Source organism: Theropithecus gelada, chromosome 17, assembly GCF_003255815.1.
Source record: "Theropithecus gelada isolate Dixy chromosome 17, Tgel_1.0, whole genome shotgun sequence".
In the NCBI taxonomy this organism is placed as follows: domain Eukaryota; kingdom Metazoa; phylum Chordata; class Mammalia; order Primates; family Cercopithecidae; genus Theropithecus; species Theropithecus gelada.
In genome coordinates, this window is record NC_037685.1 from 12,967,591 (window position 1) to 12,989,481 (window position 21,891).

The 21,891-nt window shown below is 36.1% G+C and overlaps 1 protein-coding gene across 3 annotated transcripts in view; it reads right to left on the minus strand.

Annotated features, from left to right (window-relative positions):
- Positions 1-21,891, minus strand: part of KLF12 (Kruppel like factor 12) — a 449,435-nt gene that overhangs the window by 144,633 nt on the left and 282,911 nt on the right. For all 3 annotated transcript variants that reach the window (XM_025364468.1, XM_025364466.1, XM_025364469.1), the window contains one exon: positions 14,907-15,453. In XM_025364468.1, the coding sequence (XP_025220253.1) occupies positions 14,907-15,453 (547 nt within the window). The remainder of the gene's footprint in view (positions 1-14,906; positions 15,454-21,891) is intronic.

Here is a 21,891-nt window from a genome sequence, read left to right on the forward strand (position 1 = left end):
CAGCTTAAGGCTGTTGTTTTTCAGGCTGCAGGATGCTAAAGAAATGAAAATACATGATACAGTACTATAATTTCAATATTTAGCAACATGGAATTGCCTCATGCAATTCATACACACACACACACACACACGTATTCACTTATTTACATATATAATAGATTTCAAACATAATAAATTTTAATCCTTGTCAAAAAACTAAATGATTTAAAAACATAATGCCACCTAATTTGAGGAACTATGGAATTGGATATTTAAAACTGACACATTCTCTAGATAATTAAGGCATACTTTTTAAAGCATCAAGCCTAAGTACAGCAAAATGGCTATGGAGTATTTAGAAATTCTGATTTAATTCAAGGCTCTACCACTTTTAAGCTGTGCCCTTATAAGTGGTACAGAAAGTTACATGAGTCTTAGTTTTCTCAATGCAAAAGACTGACAATAATATCTATATGTTGGTTACTGTTGGGCTTAAAGATAACACATGTAAAGCAGAAAGAATGTAAAAGCATTCAATAAAGGTTATTTAATATTATTTAAATGATTTTTAATAAACATATTTACAAGATTTATTACATACTTTGCTGCCTTTTTCAAATAGACTGATGATAATTTAACCTTTCTTTCATTACTAATGGTCATTATTTCAAAAGCAATTATTACGCTGTAATAAAGTATTCTCTCCAAGGACTAACGCAATGTGTTAGCCCATTTGTTCCCATCCAGAAAGACCTTGCTGCAATTATTCAAGTTCTTATTTTAATAATAATTTTGACATCTTATTTGCTGGCTGCCACTTTTTTACCCTCAGTGCCCCTACAGATAAAGGGAGTTTCCTAATTTGGGAAGGGAATTGGCAGAAGAGAATCTCAGGAGGTATTCAGCATCTATAAACTGGTAATGCAAAATCAGTGGATCTATTTTCTTTCAGTAACGAAATCTACAGAAAGAGAAGTGCTACAAAATTTTGTGGCTATTGGGCATCCATAAAAATCTACTGAGAAGACATTTTGGAGAACCCAATTTATAAAAATGACGATTGAGAAGTATTCCTATCACTTATTTTTCTTTGCATTTTTATTTGCTATTCTCTACTTATGGGGTTAGAAAATTATATTCACAAATAATATAACAAATATATCCAAGCCAAGAGTTAAAATGCTTTGAAAGAGGGAGGATCTTTCCTATAAGTAACACAGAGTACATATGATGTAGGCAACATATTTTGTATCATATGCAGTACCTGTGTGCGAGGGGACCTCGTGGGCTACTTTCCAGTACAAGCACAGTATTCTCCATTTTTTGTGTGCCCTGCATTCTCTACCCTCATTATTTACGCTTTTCCTGGTCTGAAACACTCCTACCTACTTTGAGTACCAAAGCTTTACGCTTCTCCAACTTTCGCCTCAAATGGCACCTACTCTCCCTTCATTATAACGTAAGACTTCCTCCAGAGTCTAGTTCATGTTCTTTGGAGATTTACAACCTAGGCCTCTAGAAGGTTTCCTCTGTTTAAAAGGTCTCTCTGTTTACAGAGGACTGATTTACAACATTCACATCTGACAAAGGCCACACTGGAGATGATTAGGGAGCCCTTGGATTTAGCACAGAAGAGACAAAAAAGCAATCAAGAATTGAAAATCCCCTCTAAACACCGAATACTGGAAACAATTCACACAAAGCTCTTTTAGATTTGTGCTGCGGTTTACTTAATACACTTTTAAGATCAGAGATCTGAGGAGGGAAACCAAATCTTCATTTTATGGATGCAACAAATGGGTCCACCATGGTAAATACATCATTTACTCTTTCTCTCAGAGAGATATTTAACTCTGTAGTACAAATAAAAATAGCAAAGTAGTATTTCCCTTCTATTTAAGGTTTGTTAAAGGAAATTCATGCTTTTAAAATGTTCTACAAACACCAAAAACTGATTGCATCATTATCAGCTTTTAAATCAAAACAGCTTGCTATCTGGTAAGGACAGGAGAAATGGTCGATTTATTTCATAAAACTTTATGTACAAAGAGACACTGTCTATGAACTTAATGGAGAGAATATAGAGTCTGGAGAGGTAATTTTTATTACAATTTACAGTGGGATTACCCATACTCCACAGTTCTCAGATTTTATGGCACCATGATGCTGATGCAGTTAACTGCAGTGGGATAGGAGGCATAATTTGTTTCACCCTGACTGGGAAATGAAATTGGCATTACTATTATATAAGAAATCTGGCAGATTCTATTAATTGCCTGGATCCAATCAAAGCTATTAGTTATCCTAGTTTCACAGGTAAAATATTTTACCTGAGAGTAAAAGAATAAATAAGAACTGACTACAGTTTTCACACAGCAATATCTTCGTATTAAGACTGTTTGGAAGCCCTAAGAATATTTCTTACCCACAGGGGTTCATTCCAGAAACTACTAAAACCTGAATCACATCAAATATAAGGTACCACCAAACATTATTCTTTAATATTAAGTACTGCAAAACAAAACAACTTGGGAAACAGCAGAAACAACGTATTCAAGAATACCAGACAACTACAGATTGACATACTGCAGCAAGAGCTTTGGGGATGGTATTCATTCATTCTGCACTTAAAGAGTGTTTATTGTGTGACAGATGTTGGGTAAGGCAGTAAGGCAATGAGAAAAGATGACGTGTGTGTGTTTGTGGGGCCGGGGGTGGGGGTGGTGTATGAATTGCCTTACAGTTTGGTATGTACTGTTTCAGAAAAGAAGGCATTTGAACCAGCTCTTTTGTCAGAGAAAGAAAAGGCTTCCCTTTGCTTTCTACATGGATAAAGGTAGAATGTCACCTGAAGGGCCATGCAACATGGCTGGGACGTGAGACGTATTTGGTGGAATAGCAACAGACTGAGATGGACGGGGAGTATGTGAGGTAGATGTGAGGATGTGCAGAGGCTTGCTGGTTGTGTGTTATGTTTTGGCAGCCTTCTACTTCACCATGGGAAGGTTTCTTCTATGGTCAATGTTTAGGACTGCACGTCTATACTGGCCACAGCATTCCTAAGCATCTCCCACAAAACACTGCTCCTGCAGTGTTTCCTCCATTAATGCATTCATTTCTTCATCCATCTCTTCAATAAAACACTTACTAGTGTCAAACACAATGTTCGGGAAATATTAGCTAATAAGGATGAAATGGTACTTTCATGGAGCTTAAGTTTTAGTGTAGAATTCTGGGAGACCCCCCGCCACCAACACACACACACAATTTCTTTATTTTAGAAATGAGGATTTATAACAATATAAACCATATTGTATAAGCACCACAGTTCTCAGCAGAGGAGCTTATTCTTACTATAGGTTACCCAAGTCCCGCTAGATCTTTCTCCCCAAAGAACTGAGAAACCCATATACTTACCAAAGTATTACGCTTCTTCTAATTCTACCGTGCTCCTACTGAATTCCTAAGACCCTAGTATTTGAAAAGGCAGTTTATCTGATGAATTCTCCAAGGGCTATTCCTAGTTCTTTCAGTTTTACTAAGTTTCTACATTCTGTTATCCTTAACTCTTTCTGTCCCAAGACATAACTGTCCATTGTATTTATTTTTATTTTATTTTATTTTATTTTATTTTTTTGAGATGGAGTCTCATTCTGTTTCCTATGCCAGGGTGCAGTGGCATGATCTCAGCTCACTGCAACCTTTGCCTTTAGGGTTCAAGCGATTCCTGTGCCTCAGCCTCCCGAGTAACTGAGATTACAAGGCCTATGCCACCATGCCCAGCTAATTTTTGTATTTTTAGTAGAGACGAGGTTTCACCAGGTTGGCCAGGCTGGTCTTGAACTTCTGACCTCAAGTGATCTGCCCACCTCCGCCTCCCAAAGTGCTGAAATTACAGGTGTGAGCCACTGTGCCTGGCCCATTTTAATTTTATTTTCTCTCTATGACATTCTAGGGCACTGGTATCCTCGCTCAGCGGGTTCACCTCTCAGCAAAACTTCCTAGTAGCACACAAGTTGGCATACATATGCTTCCATTTAGCCAACAAACCTAATCCATAGTTTTAAAAAACACTAAGCACAGATACACAGAACACGGCATTTTTATTTCCACTAAATAGAGTCACATGCAAATGTCCAGTATGGGAGGTGGGATAAGAAGTTAAGCCTTTTTATTTATTTATTTATTTTAGCTCAAATCAAATATAGTACTAAAAAATTTTCATACGCTTGAGCTCTGAAAACAAAGTAGATAACTTAGGTCTCGAATTCAGGTTTGAGTTTTACTTAAAAGGGTCATATTCACCACACTGTCTTACAACACTAAACTAGCTGGGAAAATTCAGGGGCATGGTAGAAAAAATAATTAGATTGTAGAGTTCTTGTCTTTCCATTCATGTCATTCTAAAATTCTGCCACTAGATGGCAATACAAAGACTGTCATTTTCATTACAGGTCTCATCGTTCCATATTACATGACTTCTGGTAAAGGTGATTTGATTGACATGAAAGAGAAAAATAAAGACTCAGAAAAAGGTAGAATGGTGAGGAGTGGAGGGAGACAGAGAAAAACAACTGAGAAAAGGAAGAAGACAGAAAAATAGAGGGAAATTGAGAGAAAAAAGGTATTAGAACTGAGGAGGGTACTTTGAAAGGGAGGTGCAAGGAAAAGGGAAGTGGCTGAGTGAAAGCAGGGAGACATCCGGTGGGGTCTCTCAGTAAGAAATATGTATTTCATCATGACCAGTACATATACACACCCCCTGCTCACAGCACCACATTTGCATATATGTAAACAAGTTAATGAACAAAAGTTTCATGGAATAATATTTCTTTGGGTGACACTCTCAGATACTTTTCAACCTACACCATTCTATTTCATTTCTTTAAAATCACTCATTGTGAGCTATTAAATTGATTTCCAACAGGAAATGACCCACAGTATCATCATCATTTTAGTCTATTGTAAACTAGAGCTGGCTTTTATAAAAATTTCTCTTTCAAGCGCCTTAGCTAGGACTGGGAGATATTCCTGGCCTTGTATATTGCCCATAAAACATTTGTTGAATAAATGAAATAATTATTAAAAGAAAAAAAGATGGTGTAGCTGCCTGGTCTTGAAAAACGAAACAATTGGCCAATGATCAAAGTAGCATTTCCCCTACATAAAGGTGGCTGGAGAAAGAATTCAGTATGTGATTATCACCCTGTAAATTGGTAGCTCTTTTTAACTTATTGGATAGAAAGACAAACATCAATTAGTTGTTTTCTAAAGAATACAAAGCAGAATACCCAGTTAATCAAATTCCCCATTAACAAAGGAAAACAGGCAGAGTGAAAGAGCCGAGAAAATAGTAACACAGTCTGGAACAGAAAAAGAATTATTAAGGGAGTAAGAAAAAAACAGGAAACAGAAACCACAGCAACAGAGTTATAAATTATTAAAAAGCCAATTTAAAACAGTGCTGGTAATGAATCTAAGACCAAGTTTCCCTCTTGGATCTTATATTCTTCCTTCTTTCATTTGTTCCTACTAATGAAAAAGTGTCTATTTACTAAATACGTTTTCATATACGTATGTATTTCTTACAGTGAGTATAGATGCCAAAATAGCATCAAAATAATTCTACAAATACTTGCAATCTACTATGTAGAATAAGAATTCCCCTACAGCATAACAGCACTTGTATTATATGAAATGAGAAGCATATTTAGTAAGAACATAATTCCAGGATAGAAAAAACATTTTTTTTTTAAATAGAACTATTCACAAGGGAAATAAAAGATATTACACATCAAACTCTAATATGTAATATTCAATGTAGTAAATATTATCAGATAAAACTTTTCAGGTTTACAGAAAACTTTTCAGGTTTGATGAAAAAGTAAGTATGTAGATTAGAATACTTTACCAGTAAAATGTAATGTAAGCATAAAAGTTTTTATTTAAACATAAACTAGGTCTTTTTATTATAGGAGAAAGTTGACCTAATAAATAAAAGTGTGCCAGGTTACCTTATTCAGTAGTACCAAATATCACTTTATAATGAAATGAAAACAAAGCCCATTTTTTTTAACCTTTTCTTGCTTTAGCTACTTTACCTAACAAATGGATTTGACTGTCCTCTTTATCTTCACTTCCTTGAGTAACATCTACCTTTTAAAATGAACCGTCCTGGGTATCCATACCTTCTCCTCTTCCTCCTCTTTTCTACTTTAAACTTTTATTTACTATTTAATGCAGGGAGGTGGGGGGAGCTAATCAAACTCATTTCTGGGCATTTTACAGTCTATGAGGAGCTTAGAGTTTTCTTTTTCCTGCAAACTTTCTTAGAACAATACAGACAGCTTCTGTCTCCTCCGTGCGCCAGTTATCATCATCATAGAACTATCCCAGTCTATGCCAGATGAAGCAGCGGAATCGACAGATTGTAGGCACTTCAGATAAACAAGAGCATAAGAAGCCAATTTTTTTGATGGAATCTATTCAACCTCTTGTGCATGCCCAGAAGTGAAAAAATGCAGATAAGTGTCTACTCCATGTTGAAAATCAGGTAAAAACAAACCACAAATCTCCAATGTATCTGTAGGAAAAAAAAGGGTTCTGAACTCACAGTGAAAATTCAATTTTTCATAAATATGGACTGCCTGCCTTTCTCTCACTATTCAACAAGCTCCTATCTTTGTTTTGCCATAAGAGTGAAACACTCAAGTCTTATCAAAGCCTATATTTAATAATCATAAACCAAAAAACAGCAATATTCCAGTCCCATTTCCCAATAAACAACATTAAAAAGTAGAGACCATAAGTAACTGGCTAGTTTGTTGATAAAAATCAAATTCTAAATTGAAGAATTAACCTATGGCTATTAGTCACCATACTTAAGAGTAAACAATCAATTCATCAAGGGAAGCAAAGACAACATCACACATAATCACAGGTCAGCTACCTAGGACTATTCTGTCATATGGACAGGTGACGCCAGGATTTCACCAAATGGTGAACAAAAAAGGACAGTCACATGTAAGGTAGACAGAAGAAGTGAGTCTGTGACATGAATGAAGTCTCCAACAACTGAGAACAGGAAGGATTCGTGACCTGAAACAAAGACACCAGTAAGTGAGAAAGCTGGCGACAAAAGAAAATTAGTGAGACAAAGAGATCTGAAATGGGAAGTTCCATGAGAATCAACTCCAGTTGCACCAATGGGACAGAACCTAAGGTCACAATGCCCAATGAGTTTTGCAGCAATCTCTGTGATGACTATATTTTCTTTCACAAATATAACCAGCATGAGACTAAAAATACACTCGTGGCTTCTTTCTATAGGCTGCTGAGAAAAGCAACAGCCTGTAGGAAGAAAATGGGGTGTATTTCAAATTAGTCTACAGCCACATCCCTTTGAAACTTCTGAATGGATGCTATGAAAATAACATATTTTTGGAGGATTCTTCACCGTGTGTCTGTGTCTAAATATAGTAGGAAAGCAACATTCTTTAAAAGGAGGAGACCAAAGAAATTGCACACCCAAATTGGATTGGTTTCTTAACAGCAGTATCAACATGTTCTACTCAGGTATTTTGGGAAAAGTACTTTATACTCAAGGATCTAAACACATGATTATTTTAATAAGAACGAATGCATTTGGACCTATAATAAGTTATTTTTTTCAAGTATGACACTATTCCAATAAAAGTCTTAATGCAATAAATATGTTTTGCTAAAATCCTGGTAGACTCTGCTGCTGGTGTTAAATTTGCATGAGAAAATGTGGGTGGGTAGGAAACCAGAGCTGGGCTCTTTTTCTTCAAGCAATCTATTTTATTACTGTCCTGTCGACATTTGATTGCTTTTGCGTGGCTAAGGAAAAGACAGAAATGTAGAGAAAGGGGAGAAAGAGCAGAGCATCTACATAATTTAATAAAGAAGGAAAGGATAGTGGTTAGGAAAGAAAATTCGGCAAAGTAAAATACTCACTTGGCTGCACCAGGCCTCTGCAGGCCCTGATGGTTTCAAAGTCACTGATCAATCACGACCTTGCTCAAGTCTCACTCCCAGGCATCAAGGTTACCTATTCCTCCATCAACATGGAGAAAGGACTGGCTCAGGTATAGAATGGAGGAGATGCGTCCTCTTGTTTTTTACTCCCCAGATCTTTATCACAGACTGGCTATGACATTAACTCCTTTTTTTTTTTTTTTTTAAGATGGGATTTGGCTCTGTCACCCAGGCTGGAGTGTAGTGGTGTAATCTCAGTTCACTGCAACCTCCACCTCCTGGGCTCAAGTGATCCTCCCACCTCACCCTCCCAAGTACCTGGGACCACAGGCGCTTACAACCACACCTGGCTTTTTTTTTTTTTTGTATTTTTGGTAGAAACAGGGTTTCGCCATGTTGCCCAAGCTCATCTTGAGCTCCTGAGCTCAAGCAGTCTGCCTGCATCGGCCTCCCAAAGTGCTGGGATTACAGGCATGAGCCACCACACCTGTCTGACATTACCTTTTATGTATCTTGAATTTCTAAAATGTAATACCTATTGATGTTTAAATGTAAAAAAAAAAAAAAGCCTTTAAAGGACAAAATGATTATTTTGGACTCATGGTTTATTTTCAGTTATCCTGCACATTCCACTAGACAATGAAGAAAAAAATGTTGATCTTATCTTTATATAATTTCTGGTATCATTTTTATAATTATCAATGGAACTCAAATTTTACTTTTATTTTTATTTGTTTGCTAATAATCCAGTAAAGAGTTGAAAATGGACAATTCTAAAGCAGGAAGAATTATAAAAGCAAAGTCCTTAATTGCACATTATTGCTTATATTGTACTGTAAACACACCCGCATCTTGCAGTAATTAATCTGAATTCTAAAGTCTATTTACTATGTTGAGAAAATTGTTAGGAAAAAGATACATGATGGAAAATGAAAGGAAATACAAAAAACAGAAGATGAATGATGTAGGATTATTCCTGATGGCATATAAACTTGCTATACTATCTCCTTCTTTTAAAACTCCTCCCTTGAGAACCTAAATGCCTCTCCAGTTCTCATTCCATTTTTCTACAACTCTTTAAAGCAAAACTACTCCAAAGAGCTGTCTAGACTTTCAACCTCCTCTTCCTCACCTCCCATCTGAACACCAACTTACTTCAGGCAGTCTTTTGTCCCCACCATTCCACTGACACACTGCTGGTCAGTGTCAACAATGAACACTCCCTCGCCAAATCCACAATTCTCGGTCCTCATTTTATTTCGTCCCTGAGCGGCATTTGATACCATTGACAAGCTGATCTTGAAAACACTCTCCACCTGCATTCTCTTTAACATTACTCCACTTTCCTCATGAACCGATGGGTCTCCATGCTGACTGCTGCACCCCTCTTCACTTTCTAACCTCATAATGCTCAAGTTTCCAGTCGTCCATGCTTCTCCTTCTCCATTGGGCTCTCCTGAGATGATCCCTAGTGACTCCCAAATTTTATTTCTCCAAATCTGCCTCCTCTTTCATCTGAGCTCCAGGCTCACCCATCCAACTCCCATCTCAAGCTCCCTCTATTCAAATGTGGAACAGGCATATCAAATTTAACATGTCCCAAAGGGAATTCCTCTCTCAACTCCAGTATGCTCATCTTAGTAGAGAACAATAGCTCAGCCAAAAACCTAGAAGTCATCCTTATTTCCTCTCCTTCCCTCATATCCCACCATCAGACCAACACTGCAATAGTCCCCCTTACTAGTTCTTCCTAGTTCTGCTCACTCCTTCCCCATATTCTTTACAGCATGCAGTGGCTCAATGATTTTTGTAAAAGGTAAAACAGATCATGTCACCCTCCTGCTCATTCTGAATTCAGTGGCTTCCCAACATATTTAAAACAAAACCAAAGGCTGTACAGCATTGCCTTGGGAACCTACCAGATCCTTCATTTACTCTCCCCTTCCCCTACTCAAGCCTCTCTAGTTCCACCAGCCTCCTAGTAGCTCTTACTCACAAAGGCTATATTCACTCATGCCTCAGAATCTTTGAAGCTATAGTTCTCTCTTTTGCAAAGGTCCTCCCTGCTATTATTGCTACAGCTTACTTCTCAGAGAGGCCTTCCTTGATTATACCTAAAACTGTGCCCCTCTCCTATTAACTTTCCAACTCCCTTATCATGCCTTATTTGTCTTCACAGCACTTATAGCATCTGATATACATGAACTGTCACTACTACTAGAATGTAAGGTCCCTGACAGTAGGGACTTGCTCATTTTGGGACACCAATTCCTAGAAATGTAGTTGGTATAAAGTAAATGCACACTTCATATCGGAAGAAAGGAGAATCCTAAACACGCCTGCTCTTCCATCAAGTCAATAATGAACCAAGAATAACTTTGCCTGAGATCTGTCTTGACCCTCGATGCCAGGGGTGTCCAATCTTTTGGCTTCCCCGGGCCACACTGGAAGAAGAAAAATTAACTTGAGCCACACATAAAATACACTAACACTAATGATAGCTGATGAGTTTTTAAAAATTGCAAGAAAGTCTCATAATGTTTTAAGAAAGTTTACAAATCTGTGTTGGGCCTTATTCAAAGCAGTTCTGGGTTGCATACAGCCCACAGCTGCGGGTTGGGCAAGCTTGCTCAGTGCTTTCCTTCTATTAAATATTGGTGAAAGCTAATGAACGTCTCCCAGGAAATGTGCCACGAACTTACCCAAGAAGGACTTAAATTCCTTTGTGAGGTCAAATAATCCCTTTAGGGTTCGGTTTATAAATATCATGTCTCAGATTCCATAGTATAGGCTGGTGCAAGAGTAACTACAGTTTATGCCATCCCTTTGAGAAAAACCGCAATTACTTTTGCACCAACCTAATAACAAAACTCTCCCCTCATGTGGCGAGCCCTGCACCTCCCAGTACCACCACTATTGGGGGCTAACTGCTACATGTCCTTATGTTTCAAGTGGAAAAATGTCTTCCTCAGGAGACGTTTTCTGACATCCTCCCTCTCATAGCTCAATTCTGTTTGTTTATTGTACCTTCTAGGACATCATTCCATTTTTCTTCATATCACATACTATATCAAAGGTCCAATAGAGATGTCAGGGTGTTCTGTGCTAGCTGACAACCTGCCATTGCTTCAGATCACTATTCTTTACACACTTGAAAAGGCTGTGGTTCTAGCCTCACTAGAAGGCATTTTCACACTTCTCAGGAAGGAGTTTAGAAAAAATCTTTTCATGCCATTCTGTCCTCAGTCAAGCATCCCTTGTTGAAGTTTCACCCCACCCCTTCCCAAACCCTCACCACACCCTAAGCATCACAGTAAATACGTATCTTCCTAGAACATGACATCCTACATGAAAACACTTTGGCCAAATACAGCTTTCTCTATTTGCGATTATAATTAAACCCATTCCACTGGGCAACTCCCTGGATGGTCTATTTCAGTCCAACTCTGTCCACAATTATCAGTTATTTGTTTCTATGATCATTTTGTGGAAAGTCAGTAGCTCTCATTAGACTGTAAGCACCATGAGGCAGAAACAACATCTGCTTTGCTCAACACTGTATCTTTGGTGTCAATAAAATGCCTGATAATGATAGATGCACAATAGACAGCTGAAAAGACAAACAATTCAACTGACAGGACACATGAGCTTAGACACGGCTGTGCGCATTCATAGTCCTTCACGTAATGTGACATGTAGGGTAACCTATTTCTCTATCAGAGACCAGATACAACATTATATCAGCTTTAAAAGGAGCCAGTACAATCATCTACATTTATGCATTACACTTTGTATTTTTATTATTAGCATTTTGAAAATCCAACTTCCCTATCGTATTTTCCTTTGCTCATGCATACCAGAAATATACATCCTAAGAAGGAAGGGAAATGGGGGCTCCCTTTATTCTCTCAGCCTTCATTGCTGGCTCGCTGCCCAGCTGTATATATGCTAAACAAAGAATCGAGGAATTACTGAAATGCCCTTTCTTTTATTCATTCTGTAAGGTAGGCAGGCTTCTTCCACTAGACAGTTTTACTATTACCTAATTAATCAGTTAAGCAATAAAAAAACATATAAAATGCTATAGCAACATTTGTAGAATACAGTGATTATAAAAACTTAGTATAAACTAATAAAAATAGAAAATATGGGATGTCCTCAGATAATTTCTCATACTAAACGCTCATCCCTTATAATTTGTTGTTGTAAAAACTTTGGGAAGCAGTGCCATACCAACATCTTGAGGTAGTTTTTCTTTTTAAAATTCAACAAGTTTTTGTTCCTCCATATTTGTTTTTATAAAAAAGAGAAAACTTTTTTGAATATTATTTTGATTTTTTTTGGGAGAGATAAGTAATTTCAATCATTTATTGATAATTGATGGATGTTAGACATTTATACATTATTTTTATTTATTATTATTTTTTAAGACAGAGTCTCACCCTGTCGCCCAGGCTGAAGTGCAATGGTGCAATCTTGGCTCACTGCAACCTCCACCTCCCAGGTTCAAGCGATTCTCCAGCCTCAGCCTCCCAAGTAGCTGGGATTACAGGCGTGCGCCACCACATCCGGCTCATTTTTGGTATCTTTAGTAGAGATGAGGTTTCAACATGTTGGCCAGGCTGGTCTTGAACTCCTGACCTTGTGATCCACCCACCTCGGCCTCCTAAAGTGCTGGGACTACAGGCATGAGTCATCGCACCCAGCCTATATATTATGTTCTTAATCTTCCCAATGATCTTCTAGGCTAGATCATGTTATTATCCCTATTTTATCACTAATAAAAATGAGGATTAGTGAGATTAAATAACTTTCCCGTTACAGAGGTATAAGTGACAAAGCCAGGGTTCTAACTTATATATCCTTGATCCCAAATCTCATATTCCTAATGATCATAGCACAGTCTGCAGGGTTTATGCTTACATTTTTATTCTTGATATGAAAAAATTACTAAGTAAAAAATAATGCATGAAACAAATATATTCATGTAGACAGCAAATTATAGCATGAGTCTTAAAAGTTCTGCTACAATAATTCATTTTTCAGAAAATTAAATTTTAGCAATATACTTTATATATTATCCTTTTAAAATAAAAATCTCTCTCACAAAATGATCATGGCAAACAAGAAAAATCACTTTTGTTTCTTTCATTAGTGAATCAAAATTGTATGAAAGGTCAAGAGCAACATTAATATCTTCATTAATTAACTTTATAATAAAATAACTTTCATCTTATACAAAGATTAGGTTCTATCATTACACATATACACATATACAAGATAATATGCAAGTTTGCATGTTTTGCTACTTGTTAATTCCTAATTCTTAAAAAATTTACAATCTCATTTCTAAATTGTAAAATAAAATAAATACCTGATTTGGCCTGCAGTTATGTTATTATTATTCAAATTTGATTTGTTCAGTTCAATCAGAAGTGTCAGCAATATCAAAGAGGGTGTGGCTCAGGTAAAATCCATGAAAAGGTTCCCTAATTCCTCTTTTCCTTTTATGTTTTCACTAGAGAATAGTGGGACTAGCTCCTGGCCCATTAGAGAACAAAAGAAAGAGATTACAGGTGTCTGCATCTCAAGTTTGCAGTCTAAAATGCCTGTATGCTCTGAATCATCAGATTTTGATTTGGTTAAACTAGGAAGGTGAAACTTATTTCACGTGTGATGAAGAAACTTACTGCAGATAAAATAATACCTTGCTAATGGTGAATGCACAATTTTGTAATTCATATCTGCAAAAATTTCTGTAAGTTCACAATTAAATGTTACTTCTATGTATTTATTCCCACCTCATACAAGAACCAAAACAACCATATTTACTAGCATCTTATGAGAAGGCAGTGTTTTATGTACTCATCGATCACATTTTAATTACAGGCCTCAGTAGTAATATAGTGTCAAAGCAAAAAGTAATACAACATAAATCTTAATCCATCATTATTTCTAGGCTCTGAAGACAAAGTACATACATATGTATTTACTTTAAAAGGGAATAAGTCAATGATTATGGACATTTTGAGTTTCTATTGAGGGGTGGCTTGGTTTTTAGATTCACGGATAGTGAAGAAAGAGAAAAGACAGCATGACGCTATCACAATTTCTTCTAGTAAAATTCGGGGAAAAAAAGAACTTAGAAGTAGAAAATAACCTCATGACCAGCTGCATAACTATCAAATTTAATTAAATAACTAGTGATGATTACACATAGTCATGCAGAAAAGTTATCTTCCTGCCTTCTAGACCCTAAAAAGGAATATTAATATTGCATCTTGAAATATTTCCCGTATACTGAATCATCCTGTTCCTTAAAATAATAACTTAGCCTTATAAGAAGTTAATAACACAAGCTACATGATACTATTATAGTCAAACACCTAATTTTAGAATCATTTTAATGGCAACTTAATTTATAGGTTACTCAAAAGTGAATAATTAGATTCCAGGCATTGCAACTTCACAACATTTTATATTATTACCACCTAAATAAATTCCAATTGGACAACTCAACAAAGAAATATCCTGATTTACTGAAGAAAATTTTACACTTCATAATCTATAATTTACACTTCATAAGCAATTATGTCCACCATAGATTGCCCTTCCCAACTGAGGACTTAAAGAAGAGCATTTCAAAGCAAGTATTATTTTGCAAACTTAGATATCTGAATTCTGACATTACATGACCTATGGTAAATAAAAGTACACTGAGCAAAACTGGAGCATATACCTACATAAACATACAGTGAGTTCCCTCTAAACTGTGTTCTACTTGAAGGCTCAACAGCTGGTGTCTCTGTGTTGCTCTACACAGAACTTCTTCAGATGTAGTGTTTGCATACAATTTAGGTTTCGTTCACCGCAAAAATGAAGTCACCTGTAGTGCTGAAATAAATCAAGGCTTTGTTCATGTCTCTTACCTTTGCCATGGCCTCTCCCATCCTCCAAAAGTGGCACGACAATAGTGTTGTTCACATTTCCAGGTGACCTTACAGCTGTGTAGACAACAGGCACCGACTGTACCACCACAGGGATGCGGTGAACATGACTCAGTTTATTAGACTGTAAATTCATGGGACTTGAAGGCGGTACAGGATGGATAATGTGCAAAAACTGCTGGCCTCCAACACCAGATGCAGAGGCAACAAGGGGCCCTGGAGTTAATACTGTTGACGAAGATGACGCTGAAGATACTGATGTGATAACAGTTGGGGATGAGGCTAGACGACTAGAAGACGATGAAGAGGTTGAAGTTGAAGAAGGTGAGGAGGCAGACGCTGTCATGGAAACTGGGGAGGATGAAACGGCAGTAGGGGACGTCCTGGCTTTGTTTATTGACAAGTCCACTGGCTCAGTTTGTGTTTGGAAGTGATCTACAGATAACGAGTCCTCCGGGGGCTCCCCTTTCACATTATTTAGCAACAGGGGAACGGCTTCCATATCGGGATAGTTGTGGACGTTTGGAGACTGTGGGGAGAAAAATGGAACATATATTTATCTTTGTTTATCACACATTTTATCGATGCATGGCTTACCACTTGAATGTTTATTAATTTTTCTCTTACTGCTATGGGACATTTATTCATTCTCCAAATATCTGAAGGATTGCTCAGTGACAGTCACTGCGATTAAAACTGAGGGCACAAGAGTACAAAACAGAATAAGGCCTCTACCATAAAGACATTTTCATTCTATTGGGACAGACAGACAATTATTAAAATACTATGAAATCAGTGCTCTATGAAGGAGAAAACAGGTTATAGGAATCTCTAAGATTCTAACCCTTACTCAACACTATCACAATATGGAAACGTAGTATCTGGCAACAATAGTGGGAAAACTCACCAGGAATTTCTACTTTCATACTTGGTGCAAGAGTTACCATACCTTACTCAGATATTCTGAGCCTTAAAAAAGGACATAAAGTTCTTCAACCTCCCACACCTGATCACTAATTTATTAAATGGAAGTCACTTCTAATAATTAGCTAACTTTTCTCAAAATAATGTGCACGACTACAAGTGACATTTTAGGAAACAATTTAAGAAAAACTTATTCTGGAAATTACAATTTGTCTATGAATTTTCATTTCATCTAAAATAATAATGATAATGTTGTTCAAGTTCACCTGCACTCTTTTAAGTTTTAATGAGCAAAATTTGATAATAATAGACTCCAAGATTTTACCCAGATTAATGTGATCAGCATGCTATTATTTGCATGAATATAATTTTACTCATATATCTACTCATTCATAAATTCAACAAACATTTATGAAATGTCTGCTTGCAAGTCCCCAAATGGCATAAGAGTACTATTAGCAGTGTCAGTCCAGACTAAAAAGAGAGAATTAGACTATACTGATTATTTTGGTTACATCTGTTTGGCCAGGTTAACATAGACATTATTTTTCTATTACATGAGGAACAAAAACTTTTTTTCACTTTTTATGGTATCAGAACAATACCTACAATTATATTAAATTGGTTCATTTTGTTTCTCATTTAATAAAAGATTTTGGTGTGCTATTCCCCCTAAAACTTCAGCATACATTTAAAGGAACAAAACATGCTTCCTAAAGTCTTTTTAAAACAGAATATAAATTACAGCTCCATTCAAAACCTACAATAGGCAGTAGTGCAAGGGCATTTTACTCAGCAACTGAGAAAAGAAAGAAAATAAATCAGTAATGGGACCAGATCAACTAAAATAGAAAATGGGTTGATGTTTTAATGCTTTTTTTCCTTTTTCTTAGCTAACATGGTTATTTACCTATAAAAACATATGACTTAGAAACAATTAAAATGAGTCATCTAAAATATCTACTGTATGAAATTCTAAATGACAAGATTTTCAGTTTATGTGCTGAAATTGAGAAATAAATTTTTTAATCTTCTCAAAGACATTTAAAAAACAAAGAAAAAACAAACACTATAATTGAACTGCTTTGATAAAAGCTATTAGCATTATCTACTCTTGTAACTAGAACAGTATTTCAATTTCAGCATTATCATTTTATTTCTTTGTAGAATAATGCAAAATGTTTCTTATTACTATATTACATCCACATAGAAATTCTTTGTTTAGGCTGCTTTCATAAAATATACCAACTAGTTTGTCATTAAAAGATAAAATATATCAGTAAGCACATATTATTAAACACCATTGGTTTGACTTTAAATATACTCTAGGTAAGTTTTTCTCCTTTTACCATATTAACATATCAAAAATTCTTACTTTAGAAATAGTGATTATTTCCACCACAAATTTTTCTCCCTCTAACTACTTAGACACAAGATTCCTACATACATTTACAAATCAAGGAGTAAAGAGCACATAACTGCAGAAACGTTCTATTACGTAAATGAAAGGTGACTGGGTAGACAGACAATACAGGAGGGGGAGCTGATAAATGTAGACCTTATCTGTAAAGAGATTGCTTGTGAGGCACCAAGTTTCACTGAGCTTTGCAGACTGCTTAGACTTCTCTAAATTATGAATAGAAGTCTACCTCTTGTGGATATCTTCTTAATCTCTTACTGAGGAAAATATTTACCTCTTAAGAAGTTTCATAACAACACCTTGTTGTTATGAACATTATGAACAAGGTTATAGCTAATAAATAATATTTGCTATATATTATATGTTATATAACATATATTGTATATAGCATATAATATATACAGTATAATATATAGCATATATAATATATAGCTACATTACATATTACAGCTAAAGCATAATATTGGCATTCAAGAAATCTGTGAAGCCAAATATTAAGAGCCCCTAGGTGCTTTGAGACACTTAAGAATTATATGGCTTTTGCATGAGCACAAACCAGAATATAGAAAAGGCTCACAAAAATAAGGAAGAATAAACCAAACCTTGGGACCAAAGAAATCTTATTTAGAACCTTCTACAAATTACACATGAATTTGTAAACATCACAGAGACAGACGCTGGTTCCTTTTTCATATGTGGTAGTTCAAAGGCAGCTAGCACACTCAAAAATAACGCTTCATCACTATAAAGAAGACAAAATCCTTCCTGTACCATTCATCTGTTTACAGTATTGACACAGCAGCATATCCTGACAGCTGACACTAATCTCTTGTGCAACGATTATGGGGCAGGTAAAATCACCCACAATTCCAGCTTCAGATTACACAGACATATTCGTAAAGCCCGAAGTACTGCAAAAATATGGTCTCAAAACAGCTATGGCACATACTTGTGTTCCTCCTTTTAGGGAAGAAAAACAACCCAAAAGTCTTAGTCCTGAAATCATCATTAGAAATTCATTTCTTTACTTTTAGGAAATGGAAAATCAAAAGCATTGGTTTTGTGGTGCACACCTGTAATCCCAGCTACTCAGGAGGGTGAGGCAGGAGAATCACTTCTCCCAGGAGGCAGAGGTTGCAGTGAGCCAAGATCTTACCACTGCTCTCCAGCTTGGGCAACAGAGCGAGACTCCATTTAAAAAAAAAAAAAAAAGGCAGTGGTTTTGAGATTTGCATCTGTAAATGTGTAGTTGTACTGACAGGAAGGGAGCTCTACAAATGGCCACAAGGGGGAACGAAGGCTGAGGAGATACAAAGGAAAAAATCCCAAGTGAGAAATACTTAGAATAGTGAAAAATTAAATGAAAGGATTACAGGTATTAGAGAAAGTAAGAGGAGATACGGGGTATGCCACTCAGGAACAGGCCAAAGGGGCTAAGAACACTGAAAAGAGGAGAAACAACAAAGAAAGGTCATAAGTTTTAAGCATAAGGAAGAGATACTTTTCTGCAAAAAGGTCAAAGAATTTCATACTAAAATTTTGCCCTTGTTTACTAACTCTTCAATTCTTGATTCATTAATGAATTCTCATGGCAGTGTCAACTAAGTGGGACTTTTTTTTGTTTATTTTTAAATAAAAGCCCATCGCGATCTTTGCTTGGGAGTGATGACTATAGTTGAATTTTTGCTGTTGATGTCCCTGGTATGAAAGATAGAAAACTTACTGTATTCATATTAACATGCTAAAACCCTCCTTCTAACAACATGAAGACTGTAGAAGAACACTGGGTTTTTGTCAAAGAGGAGAGTAATTTCGTTTTCCCAAAGATTATATAATATTCCTTGAAAAGGTCCATTGTAAACCTTAAATTTTTATAATACATATTAAATAACTGCATAAATACACAAAAAAGGCCAGAAAAGTAAATGAAACAATATACTTCATTAAAAACAATGTGTGTGAAAACCTGAAGGATTATACTGTCATGTTGTCTTTTCTCCAAAACTCTTAGTCAGTTTTACTCACATTAACCCACTTGATAAAATATTACACATAACATTCTAGTGAACATGTTTTTTTTGAGTGATCTGGAAATTACATTTGAGGTTTTCTAATCAGATAATTTTTTTTCTGAATAAACATCCTAAAATGTAATTTCAGCTTTAGGCATTTTGTTGAATGAATGTCAAATGAATCTAAAACCTCCAACATGTTAGTTGCCAGAGTACTAGATGTGTTTCTTACAGTTATCTATTGCTGTCAGCTGAATCTTATTATGGTCTGTCTGTAAACAAAAAGCATTTTAAATGATGGTCGTATATTTTAATCACCTGGAATTTAAAAATAAAGAAAAATATGTCTGGATACTATTCCATCTTTAAACCCCTCTGGGGATTCTTAATGTGTAGTCAGAGCTGAGGAGCACTGCATAATATTCTACTAAATGTCATTCAAGATTCACATGCTCTTTCCTCTTGAGTAACACCAGGGATGTTTAGAGACGGGGCTGATATACACAGGCATGCACACGTACACACAAGATGGTCCCAGCTATCTATCTACCCTTTCGGTCATCTGTCATTTAAATAAATTATGTTCCATTTTATTTTACAAATGTGTTGAGAAATAATTTCATGGCAATTTTTAGAAAAGATTATAAAGTAACTTGCCTAACATTACATAGCTCATGGCTTCACCGTCACAAGAATCTTTGTTTTGTAGCCTGTTGTGTGATATTATTCAAAGAATATTTGACTTGGACACAAAAGACTTAGATTCGTCAGCAATCCTTGTTGTTTATTAGCTGTGCCATCTTGGTATCATCACTAAAATTCTCTAGGTCTTAGCTTATCTGTCTATAGAAGTGTGATGTTAATTCCAAACTCATACAACTGTTGTGAAGATTGGGTTAATGACATTAAGTGCTTTTAAGTAATACTGAGAAATGAGAGAGACAAGCAAATGAGCAGAACTTCCTCTGGTTAGAACCAAAAATTCCAAACAGAACTTACTCTATTACTAAAACTATCTCGGGAGGAACCTGACTCACTGAATGTAGCGTAAGATATATTCTGACACAGGATCTCATAAATACAGTCATTGCGGAGGCATAGTGTTTACTGAACCAAATAAATACATGTTACAAAAAGCTGAACAAGTCATCTTTAGGGATCTCTTATGATTTTTTAGAAACAATTTTCTCTTAAAATACAGACAACTGTCATTTGACACTTTTTTTCCTCTACTTTCTAGCTGAGTTAGATTGGCCCACAGGAAGATCATACAACAGTTGATGGAACACATGTTATCTGACTGGTCTGATTTCTTAATTCCACAGTATAAATAACTTAATCCACAGTTCAAGTTCAGTGTGCATCCATTATGACAATAATATAACAAATATATTCAAATAATTGTTTTGGAATGTTGGTCATTCTTTAGCAGTCTTATTATGAGACGAAACAGGAGCATAATTGTTTCTTGTGTCTTGGTAGAAAATTAGTTTACATAAATTCCACTGTATGACTTAGTGATTAATTGAACATGTACCTTTTATAGGGGGTGTCTAAAGAAATTTACTGTGTACTTCACATTAAAAAGGAATTAAACTAAATCTATGACACCACATCCTTTGAGCTTTTAAGTTATATTGCATTATTTTAAAGACTAGTATATTTCAGGTAAAGAGCCAAATTCCTTTTGAACATGAAGTGCACAGTAGGTACATGACTTAGTTTTGGTGCCTGGATTTCCCTTAGTAAATACAATTTTTTATTAGTAGGAAATGAAATGGTTTTAAGAGATGAGCACCATCCTTAAAACAAGCATCCTGCAACTCTGGCTATTTCTGCTACAAGTATAAAAGTCAACACACATCTATTTGTGAATGGAGTATGCATTTCACTTTCCTCTATTCTTTTGTATTACTAAAAAGGGAAGCCTATTTTTCAATATTTGTCTTGCATGAGCCCCCATGGTCATAATTTACCTTGCTTTCAGCTCAGTGATTCTTCTTTACTCTACGTGTTCAAGGGCAAACTCTTAAACATAAATGCCGTAAAAGTGTGAATTTATAAAACTGACAAAGAAAAAAGTAAAGCAAAGTATATTCAAGAAAGATAAATTGTACTTCCTCTAAAAGTACAGATGAGTAAAAGGAAACAAGTAGAAATAACCTACACTGATAACCTGAAATTTGGTTTGAATGAGTTATCTACTGCATGTAAGAGGAAGATATTTGAAGAAATATTTAATTAAACTGCCTTATATCAATATGTCAATTGTCAGTTTAAGAAATGATTGATACGGCCGGGCGCGGTGGCTCAAGTCTGTAATCCCAGCACTTTGGGAGGCCGAGGCGGGTGGATCACGAGGTCAGGAGATCGAGACCATCCTGGCTAACATGGTGAAACCCCGTCTCTACTAAAAATACAAAAAACTAGCCGGGCGTGGTGGCGGGCGCCTGTAGTCCCAGCTACTCGGAGGCTGAGGCAGGAGAATGGCGTGAACCTGAGAGGCAGAGCTTGCAGTGAGCCGAGATCGCGCCACTGCACTCCAGCCTGGGTGACACAGCGCGAGACTCTGTCTCAAAAAAAAAAAAAAAAAAAAAAAAAAAAAAAATTC